This window comes from Myotis brandtii, unplaced genomic scaffold, assembly GCF_000412655.1.
Source record: "Myotis brandtii unplaced genomic scaffold, ASM41265v1 scaffold120, whole genome shotgun sequence".
NCBI lineage: Eukaryota > Metazoa > Chordata > Mammalia > Chiroptera > Vespertilionidae > Myotis > Myotis brandtii.
Window position 1 is genome coordinate 1196475 of NW_005354174.1, and position 11866 is coordinate 1208340.

At 38.5% G+C, this 11866-nt stretch overlaps 1 protein-coding gene across 6 annotated transcripts in view; it reads right to left on the bottom strand.

Moving 5' to 3' along the window:
• The window catches only part of USP32 (ubiquitin specific peptidase 32), a 123231-nt gene that overhangs the window by 84536 nt on the left and 26829 nt on the right, over positions 1-11866 (bottom strand). For 4 of the 6 annotated variants that reach the window (XM_014531590.1, XM_005858550.2, XM_014531570.1 and 1 more), the window contains exon 2: positions 1904-2031. In XM_014531590.1, coding sequence (XP_014387076.1) covers positions 1904-2031 — 128 coding nt within the window. Of the gene's footprint in view, positions 1-1903; positions 2032-3743; positions 3799-7120; positions 7204-11866 lie in introns of those variants that run through there. The other 2 variants (XM_014531585.1, XM_014531577.1) reach the window with 2 other exon arrangements.

Here is an 11866-nt window from a genome sequence, read left to right on the forward strand (position 1 = left end):
TTTTCTTAGGTTTAGAAGTCCTTTCAGATGGAGAAAAATTTGATATATTGGTATATCATTCCTATTTCTTAAATGTAAAAGTTGTAGTAAGCAAGGCATTTCTGAGAACTTCCATGACAGTCAAAAATTGTCTCACCTAGGCAAACTACAGTAAAATACCATTATTAATTTGACCTTATCTTTCAAACTAAGAGCCAAGCATGCTCAGGGCAAGCTCTTCCTAAATTCATGCCAGTTGGTGCCTTTACCTACAGCCACTGGTAGCTTATACTGACCTAAACATTATACTACTCAACTATTAAGTAAACACTATATAACTCTATAAGAAATGGGAAAATCAAAACCTAACTCAACTATTTGTATCAGTGTGTGACAAACATTGTGTCAACAGCTGAATTTATGTTTATTAAATCACAAGGTCAACTAGAATACTCATCATAAAACAAAAGAGGTTATAAATATCTTTAGTATCATCACTAGAACAATATCATCTACATAGTAAATTTTCGGAGAGTAATCACTATTGAAAATCTCAAACTAAGATGTAAACAACAAAGAATGGAAAATTATATAAACTTATTTCCAGTAATCAAGAAAGATTTCAGCCCTGGGGAGGTAGTTCAGTTGGTTAGAGGGTCATCCCAATAACGCCAATGTTGCAGGTTCCATCCCTGCATGTTCCATCAGGGCACATGTAAGAAGCAACCAATGAATGCATAAATAAGTGGAACAATAAATCAGCGTTTCTCTCTCTCTTAAATCAATAAATAGGTGAATTCATACTGAAGCAATAGGTGAATTCATACTGAAACAGAGAACCCAGTAAGTCATATTAGGAAAAAGCTAACTGTCATAAATCTGAAATAATGACAGAACAAGAACTACACAATTTTACACAATACATATAAGAGAATTAATGCAACATATATCCCCACCAAAAAAAAAAAAAAAATTAAAACACACACATACACACACAAAAATGTAATCTCTGTATCATGTAAACCACAAGATTCAAAAGCACACAAGTCAGGTCAGAATAGAAACTGTCTCTAATTAAATTAGGAATGGTGAATTATGGTTCTATGTAATATACCAAGCTTAAAATTCCTATTATAGCCCTAGCTATAGTGGATAGAGCGTCAGCCTGCAGATTAAAGGGTCCCAGGTTCAATTCTGGCCAAGGGCATATGCCTGAGTGTGGGCTCGATCCCCCCCAGTGGGGGGTGTGCAGGAGGCAGACAATCGGTGATACTCTCTCATCATTGATATTTATATCTCTCTCTCCCTTCCTCTCTGAAATCAATAAAAATAAAAAAATTCCTATTATAACTTTCCCTGTTTTATTAATCTTATTCTCTTTGTACATTTAGAATGACATATGCATATCTGTGTCTATACCTATAAAATAGTAAACTTATTATTTTTAGAAAGGGAATATTTTTATCAACTTAGCACATTTTATCTCTATTTAAAAACTTCAGTAGAATTTAAATAAGCCTTTACAAGTTCCAAAAAGCTAGTGTTTCATCTACAACATTTAATTTTATAGAATTTAATTTTTTTATATGAAAAGGTTTTCTTTAACACAAAATTTATAAAACATAACCCCAACATAAAAATATGCCAGAGTGATGAGGTTTACAAGAATGAGACGCCAGTCATACAAATGGTTTCATGATCATAATCAGTGGCTAGTAAAGCTCAGAAATACAAAAGAAGCAGAATTGCAGCTCTGCAGTACTTCCATTTAGCCTCTAAGAACATAGCCATATTGACATCTAAAACTTACCTACTCAGCAAGAAAAATAAAGGGGGATTTAAGTTTGTTAAGACCAAGAGGCCCCACAAAAATTCAGGCTGGTGGGTAACTATCTCAAAGGAACACCTAGAACACAGAGATTACCTCAGCAACTTTTGGAGGCACTCCATCCCCAAGCACTTCCTTGATAAAGCAGTGCTGGCCCATGTAATATGAGAGTCCACAGGTCCTCTTGAAGGCATCTTTCAGTCGTTTCAGCTCTACATCTGTAACTGCAATTCAGAAATAGAAGATGGATAAGAAACCAGAAGAGAAAAGAAATCTTCATTTTTTCAACCCAGTTCCTAATAAAATTTGGCAAATATTACTTCTCTCCCCAGATAAGTAAAACAAACCCAAAGATATTTAGACATAATTCTAATATTTACAAATCTAATCTAGAAAATAAATATGAAAATTCTTGACCCACTATTTTCAAACAACAGATTATATATACAAATTTCAAGCAGGGGCAAGGAAGAGGCAACAAGTATTTCAAATTAGCAGGTAAATTAAATGGAATTAGATTCTGGCATTATATGTTTTCAGCAGCAATGTACTCATTCCTTTGAGATAAAAATTATATTGTTTGTAATCCTTAAGCATGCACCTATCCAAGTGGAAAATAACCCCAAGTTTCGCTTAAATTTTTGTCATCGTTTACAGATAATGTAACCTATTAATAGATGATTCTAACAACCTAAAATTTTCAGATACTATCAAAAAATGATTACTGAGCCATTACTTCCTTTTAGGCATTGAAGACTTTTTTCATTGAATAGAACAATCAATCTCTGTCTACAAAGACAGAAAAATAAACACTCTTTAATGCTATGCAGTCAGTACAATGATCACAAAGGAGACACAGAAATGATATTTTTAGTCCATGCTAGAAGAAAAGAAAGACTTCTGGCCAGAAAAGATGATTACATAATATTTTAAAGATTAATCCAAGCAAAGGGGACAAGGTCATACCAAGCAGAGATAACAGTTTGTTTCTATACATATAGAACTTATGGAGACTTGATAGTACTATAATAAAATAAACAAGGCAGGGAATAGTAAATAATAAGTTTAGAGAGACAATCATTGACCAAGTGATAGAAATTCTGTTCTGTCATAATAAGGAAGGGATACAGTCAGATACAATTCAGATAGAAACTCCAGGCAAACATAAAACAGGACACAGATAAAATTCAGATAGTTCACTCTACCAGTAATGTAGAGAACTGAACAAACCTGGAAGCAAAAAGTAGACTGCTACTTCAAGAAGAAAAGGAGGAGCTAAATCTGGGAAATATCTAGAAAGAAAAGTCAGTAGAACTTGGACCTTGTTTGAAAGTAAAAGCAATCTATAATAATACTCAGGATTCTATATTGAGAAATTTGAAAGATACCATTATCATGTAGAAAGGGAATATAAGAAAATGAGGATGTGATCAAGAAAAGATGATACATTCTGGTAAGAACACATCAAATATAGGGAGAAACTGGAAGAGATCAATTCTTAGAGTGTATGGAAAAAAATACTTAAAGAAAGTTGATAGGAATAGTTACAACAGGAAAAACAAGAGTGTGGTCTCCAAACAAGAGGAAGAAGGGACTGGTCTACAGTCTCAAGTAAAGCAGAAAGGAACAGCAAGATAAAGACTGAAGAGTGCCTGGCACATAGATTATCTATCATTCAATAAGTGTCTGTGGTAGGGAGGGAAAGGTCATGGGTTCAACAACATGTTGAGCAATGATAATACAATAAGAGCTAATGCTTGAATAAGTAGCCAAAGTGTGAATTAGATGCTTAATTCATTAAAAATTGGACTCATAATATTAACATTCCCTATACACTAATATACTTTTTTCCTTGTTAGAACATAAAAATGAAAAACAAAACTCATCTCATAAATTACAGTAATAGAGAAGAATTACTTTAGCTACTGGAATATACCTATTTCTTCAAGATGGCTAATTTTCATTAATGGCTTCATTAACAAATTAGGATACTCACAGTCTAGTGGAGGAGACAAGTAAATCAATCACTGAGGTATAAAATAATAATCACACACACTGTTGGTTACAAATTATTTGAAAAACTGTTTTGTAATGTTTTGTTATTCATTTATAACAAGAAAATGTACAATAAGCTTTTTTGTTTGTTTTTTGTTAATCCTCACCTGAGGATATTTTTCCCCATTATTTTTTCAGAGAGAATGGAAGGGAGAAAGATAGGGGGGAGATGGGGAGAGAGAGAGACATGGAGAGAGAAACATCAATGTGAGAGACACATCAACTGGTTGCCTCCCACACACCCCCAACAGGGGATGGGGAACAAAGCTGTAACTGAGGCATCGAACCTGCGACCCTTCAGGGCACGGGCTGACACTCTAACCCCTGAGCCACACCAACCAGGGCAGAAAATGTACAATAAGCTTTTTAAAGCATTTATAAGAAGGAAACAATGTCCATCAACAGAGTATAAATTGAATAAGTTATTGTTTATGCTCAAAATAGAATATCAGACACTGAAATATTGCCACAATCCATATTTACTGAAAATAAACAGTCTTTTTTATTTATTCAAAATAAACAGACTAACACTTGGTGAATATGTAGACAAGAAGAACATAAAAGTGTTAATTGTACAAGTGAAACTTTGAAAACTTTAAAAACAAAAATTTGGGCAAGATGGAAAATAGAATAAAAATTAGCCCTGGCCGGGTAGTTCACTTGGTTAGAGTGTCGTACCTATACACTAAGGTTATGAATTCAAACCGCAGGCAGAGCACATACAAGAATCAACCAATAAATGCATAAATAATTGGAACAACAAATTGATGTTCCTTTCTCTCTCCCTCCCTCTCTCTAAAGTCAATAAAAAGACAGAAAAGCTTAGATTACCATGGAATTGCCATATAATCTCTGCATATCCTATCTTCAGATTTGTGTGTGAGAAACATAAAACCCTGTATATTATTTAAGTTATTTTCTGTTCAATTTAAGTTATTGAAACAATCCTGATGAAAGAAGGTACAAGTATATGGACGGACACTACACTATTCCTGAGTGTTATCAGGTTTATGCTTACTTACATGCATGGTTTTGTGTTGAAAAGACATAGGCAGCAGAAAGACTGGTTGAGCAACTACTGCATTAGTTCAGACAAGAGATGAAGGCCTAAACTAAAAACGGAGGTGAAGCCCTAGCTGGGATAGAGCTTTTCCAGTGAATAGAGACTGCGATCTGAAGGGTTCTGGGTTCAATTCCAGTCAAGGGCACATGCCCGGGTTGCAGGCTCAATCCCTAGTAGGGGGTATACAGGAGGCAGCTGATCAATGATTCTTCTCTCATAATTGATGCTTCTCTCTCTCCCTTTCCCTTCCTCTCTGAAATCAATAAAAATATTTTTTTTAAAAACAATGGAGGTAAAGTAAGGCAGATTTAAGAGATAGTAAAGTTGACTGAATGGTTCGATAAATAATTAGCTGTGAAAGAACAATAAAGAAAAAAGGATCTATGATGATTTCTAGACGTCTGCTTGGTTCTAAGGTGTAATCTGTGTCACTGATGAAGATAATGTCTATAGAAGAATTTGAATATTTTGTATTTACATGTCTGATATGGACTAAATGTGTCACTCCCAAAATTCATATGCTGAAGCCTTACCTCCCAGTGTGGCTGCATTTGGAGTTATGAAAAAATGAGGTTATGCGAGTGGGGCTGACAGTCATGTGTCCATATAAGAAACACCAGAGAGCTTGCACTGTCCCCCATCTCTACCTCCCCACATGCACAGAGAAGAAAGGCCATGTAAGAATCCAGAAAAAAAAAAGCAAACATCTTCAAGCCAAGAGTTCTCACCAGAAACCAAACCCTGACAGAATCTTGATCTTAGACTTGGTAGCTTCCAAAACTGTGAGGAAATAAGTTTTGTTATTTAAATCACCCAGGCTTTGGTATTTTGTGTGGCAGCCCAAGCTAATACCAAGTTTGGTACTGAGAAATGGTTGCTGCTATAACCAATACCTAAAAATGTGGATGTGGCTTTGGACTGTGTAATGGGTATAGATTGGAATTTTGAGGTGCATGCCAGAAAAGGCCTATATTGCTGTGAAGAGCCTGTTGGTAGAAATATGGCCATCAAAGGCCATTCTGGGGAGATCTCGGACAGAAATGAGGACTATGTTATTGGAAACTGGAGAAGAGGAGATCCTTGTTAAAAAGTGGCTAAGGACTGTGCTGAACCTTTGCGTGATTAAATTGAATATTTAACTGAGGATATTTCTAAGCAAAGTATCAAAGAACTGTTTTCTCCTTACTACTTTTAGTAAAATGAGAGAGGAAAGAGACACAGAACTTGAAGATTTGGAAAATGCTCAGCCTATTCATACTACAAAAAGACAAAGTTTATTCTGAACACTAAAGGTGTGGCTGAAAAACTATTTGATAAGATTAGTATGGCCGAAACCGGTTTGGCTCAGTGGATAGAGCGTCGGCCTGCGGACTGAAAGGTCCCAGGTTCGATTCCGGTCAAGGGCATGTACCTGGGTTGCAGGCACATCCCCAGTAGGAGATGTGCAGGAGGCAGCTGATCGATGTTTCTCTCTCATCGATGTTTCTAACTCTCTATCTCTCTCCCTTCCTCTCTGTAAAAAATCAATTAAAAAAAAAAAAGATTAGTATGGATGAGAGCCATCAACTTAATCACCTCAGCAGAAGCCAGGAATAAAGACTGTATTATATCAGCAGAAACACTTCCAGCTGGGACTAAAGGAAATAGGAAAAAAAAGGGCAGTCAAGACTTCTAGGATTCTACAGATGGAACCTAGTTACCTAGCACAAACAAGAGATATCCTTCAAGAAAAGGGAAGCTTGACTGCAAAGCTGATTCAGAGATGGCAGGGCTGCCACTCCTACCACAGGCCCAGGAGGCAGGACTGGTTTCAAAAGGTGGGATCTCCTTGGTTTGAGGATGGGGAACCAGGATGCCACCAGCCAGTGCCTCAAGAGCAAGGTCATGGCCCAGTGCCTGGGGGCATGGCTGTCCCACAGAGCCATGGGGGTACACTGCCTCCTTAGTGGGCCTGGAGGGCAGTGCACTGAACCAAAGAGTGTTATTCTTGAGACATCTAATGGAATTTGATATGCTAAGTTCTGGGCTTGCGTGGGACCTGTCATCTCTTTCTTCTTTCAGATTTCTCCCTTTTGAAATAACTATCCTATTCTGTCTCACCAATATATTTTGGAAGCACATTAACTTGGCTGGGTTTCACAGGTTCACAGCTAGAGAGGAATTTTGTCTCAGGATGAATGTATCTCCTGTCTTACCCATATCTGGATTCAGATGATAGACAATGGACTTTAGACTTCAGAGTTGATGCTGGAATGAATTAAGATTTTGGGGGCTGTTGGGATAGAATGAATGTATTTCTGATGCAATGAGGACATTCATTTTGGAGGGCCACAGGTAAAATGTTATAGATTGAATGAATGTACACATCTCTCAAAATTCATATGTTGAAACCCTAACACCCAGTGCGACTGTATTTAGAGCTGGGAATTAAGGTTAAATGAGGTCATAAGGGTGAAGTCATGATTGGATAAGATTATAAGAAACACCAGAGCTTAAAAGCTTACTCTCTTGCTCTGCCTTTAGGCACACAGGTACAGACAAAAAGGGGCCACATACTAAACCTGAAAAGCTCAGGGGAGGCCTCTCAGGCAGTCCTACAAACGCAGAATCCTAAAATAACCACAAAGGATGGTGTGAAATAAAAATGTGGGGTTTTTTGTGTGTGTGTGTGTGTGTGTGTGTGTGTGTGTGTGTGTGTGTTTAACTAAAAGCAGTTTATGATGGGTAGTCATGTCCTAGGCCAGTATCTTCCCTGACAAAGGACAATCTTTATCTTAACTGAGCCTGTTTATTATTGTCTTTTTGTATCTATGCTAACATACAATGAAACCTCGGTTCTTCAGCTTAATGCATTCCAAAAGGCTGTTGGAGAAGTGATTTGTTCGAAAACCGAATCATCCCCCCTCCCCCATTAGAAATCATGTAAATTGAATTAATCTGTTCCAGACCCTCAAATGATTTCTTATATACATGTTTAATGTACTGATTAATCTATAAACAAACATTTTTTCTTAAATTTATCAAGCCACTCCCTACTAATTTTAAACGATTTTTTCATATTATCACTGCCTCCGAAATGCTATCACGGCCTAACTGCTATCACAGCTGCTTTATGCTTATCCAATCAACAGTTTTTCTACCTAGTCAATTGCCAGTAATGTCTTGTGAGCACTTTCACACCCTTAGCAACATTAGCACTCTGGATGGCCTCTTTATGTTTTAAAATTGTGCTAACTGTTGCCAACAAAAACATTCTCTCCTTTGTTGCCTAAGAGATGCTTTTTGTCAGATCGAAAGCTGAAGTTCTGGTTGACAACTGAAACATTTTCTCTGAGAACAACTTGGTCCAGAACTGAATTGTTCAGATGGGAGAGTTGGAGGTTTGACTGTATCTTGGAAAGTCAGGGTAACTCCCTTTTTTCCACACCCCTCAGAGCACAACCACTGCACCAGGACGGGGGACCATAAGTCCTCATTGTTATTGTTACCATGTTAATTGTTGACTGTTAATTATCCTGTACTCACCTATATAAAAGATGTGTCTATCATTTTACTTTTTATCCAATGCCAGAGGTCCCCACCTTTACTTTCTCCCACCTCCCTAAGCTATCACCAATGGATTTCATGTTATACACATCTTCTCCTTTGATCCTAATGTATAAAACAAGGTGCAAAACTGCCATTCTCTGAGGCATTATCTCAATCCATTGAGATTCTGCTTCCCGGCATTTGTTGACAGTTTGGCACAAATAAACTCACAAAAATTCTTCACATGTTTGAATGTTTCTTAGTTAACACAGAGGAAAAGGCACTTGAAGGTACAGAGATAAGGTGGCCATCTGCAAACCAGGAAGAGAACCATCACTAAATCCTGCCACAACCTTGATGAACTTTGCAGCTCCTAGAACTGTGAAAAAATTCATCTTTTTTAAGTCACACGATTTTTGGTATTTTGTTTAGCAGCCTGAGCAAACTAATTTCTATAGTACAATTTCTATAGTACAGACAATAAAGAGGCCAACTCCTCCTTTCCAATGTAGATAGAGAAACTTATTTAAATTGTTTTTGCAGCCCTACCCGGTGGATAGAGCATCGGCCTGCGGACTGAAGGGTCCCAGGTTTGATTCCGGTCAAGGGCACATGCCCGGGTTTCGGGCTCAATCCCCAGTCGGGGGCGTGCAGGAGGCAGCCAATCAATGATTCTCTCTCATCATTGATGTTTCTATCTCTCCCTCTTCCTTCCTCTCTGAAATCAATAAAAAATATATTTAAAAATAATAATAAATTGCTTTTGCAAAAAAAAAAATTGCTTTTGCAGGGTCCTATGTAGGGATTAGAGCTCATAGTCCTTGAAAGGAAAATAAAAGTACAGTATCTTTGGGAAATACATTCCAAGACCCCCAGTGGATGTCTAAAACCATGGGTAGTACAGAACTCACATATACTTTTTTCCCTTACACACATACTTATGATGAAACTCAGATTATACATTAGGCACAATGAGTTAACAACAATAAAAATAGAACAATTATTAAAATATATTGTAATAAAAGCTATATGAATGGGTCCCCGCAAAAAATATTTTATTGTGACTGCACATACAACCTTTTTATAGACATGGGACATAACTATCCATCATTATTTGCCCAGCTAGGAATTTATAATCAGATCACCCTGTGAGGTTACTTTCAGCCAGATTGATCACAGAGCCCCTTTTTCATTCACTCTCTCATAGAGCCATGGCAGTATCATACATTCAGATTTTTGCTGAAAGCTAGGAGTTGCTGTTTAAACAGTTTGGTTCTAAAGGCATGAATGAAAATTTAACATCTGAATCAGATGATAACCACTGAGGTAAACACTAGGAAACATGCTTTTCATTGCCAATGTAGAGCAAGAATTCCCAAACATAGAAGAAAAGCACCAAATGTAGCGAAGACATCACAAATGGTATTAATTTATAAATGTGCTTGGTGCAGCTGATCTAAAGTGAATTTACCTACCAAAAGTCTCTGGCAGGCCACCTATAGCAAAAGCTACCGCAGAGCCACTTCAGGTAGATAATAAAGGGCATCCTAGATGGAATATCTCAGACAAGAGACAGCCTACAGACACCAAGTTTTTTTGCCACTGGAGACTTGGTTGAGAACACTACCCAACCTGAGTTTCAGAATGTATATATCTAGTGTTAAAGGGTGTCATAAGAGTTTTTTCTCTAAGAAGGTGCAAAGCAAAGTGGAAGGGTTAAACTCTCACACATACCTGTAATCTTTCATCAAGTGGCACAAAATTGGAAATTCTGAAACTGGCTTAATATCCGTTCTATAAACCAGAATCTCTTATTTTCCTTTAAAGCATATATTAGAAAGATAGAGAGCCAATTGGAAGATGGAAAAAAGACTTAAATGGGGATTTCATAAGAAAGAAAACATTAGAAAATGTGTTCAATTTCATTAGTAATCAAGGAAATGCAAGTTAAAACCAATATCATAACTATTTTTAAAAAAATATTTTTATTGATTTCAGAGAGGAAGGGAGCAGAGAGAGTTAGAAATATCAATAATGAGAGAGAATCATTGATTGGTTGCCTCCTGCATGCCCGCGACTGGGGATCGAGCCCGCAACCCAGGCATGTGCCCTTGGCCGGAATCAAACCTGGGACCTTTCAGTCCGCAGGCTGATGCTCTATCCCAGGGGTGGACAAACTTTTTGACTCGAGGGCCACAATGGGTTCTTAAACTGGACCGGAGGGCCGGAACAAAAGCATGGATGGAGTGTCTGTGTGAACTAATATAAATTCAAAGTAAACATCATTACATAAAAGGGTTTGGTTTTTTTTTTTTTTTTTTAGTTTTATTCATTTCAAACGGGCTGGATCCGGCCCGCGGGCCGTAGTTTGCCCACAGCTGCTCTATCCACTGAGCCAAGCCAGCTAGGGCTATCATAACTATTAAAGTGCCTAAAATTAAAAAGGCTGAGAATACCAAATGTTGACAAGGATATAGAGAAACTGAAAATCTTATTCATTGCAAGAGGGAATGTAAAACGGTAAATCTGCTGTGGGAAAGGTTTAGCAGTTCCTTATTAAGTTAAACAAGTACATATTCTATAACCTAGCAATTTCACTCTTAAAGTATTTATCTAAGAAAAGTAAAAAGATATGATCCCACCTGGCCGGTGTGGTTTAGTGGTTAACGTCAACCTATGAACCAGGAGGTTATGGTTTGATTCCTGGTCAGGGCACATGCCAGAGTTGCAAGCTCGATCCCTAGTGTGGGACGTGCAGGAGGCAGCCAATCAATGATTCTCTCTCGTCATTGATGCTTCTATCTCCCTCTCCCTTCCTCTCTGAAATCAATAAATATCTATCTACATATATAAAACCCTAATATGCAAATAGACCAAACAGCGGAACAACCAAACAACCGGTCTTTATGACATGCACTGACCACCAGGGGGCATGCACAGAACATGTTGGGCATCGGCTGCAGCAGGATGGTGGAGCAAGTGAGCGGAGGCGCCAGACCAAGGTGAGGCACCAGTCGTTGTCATCAGGGCGAGCCTCTGGTGATTACTGAAAATTCTTTGCTCCTTCGCACCAGGGTCTTGCCCGGCACTTGCACCTACTGCCAGCACTGGCCCTGCTCGCACCTGCTGCTGGCACCGGAGCTGCCACTCGCACCTACGGCAGTGCCCAGCGCTGGCCCCGATTGCTCAGTGCCATCAGTGGGTGCAAGCGGTGGCTGCCGGCCCTGATCGCTCCTCAGGGCTTTTTCCCCTCCCCCTGTGCCTGAGGGGTGATCAGGGCAGCAGCCACTGCTCACACCCACTAATGGCGCTGGCCCTGCTCACACCCGCTGCTGGCGCTGGTCCCAATTGCTCTGCGCTGTCGGCATGGGCGAGCGGGGTTGGCGCTGTCAGCACGTGGGAGCAGCGGGAAC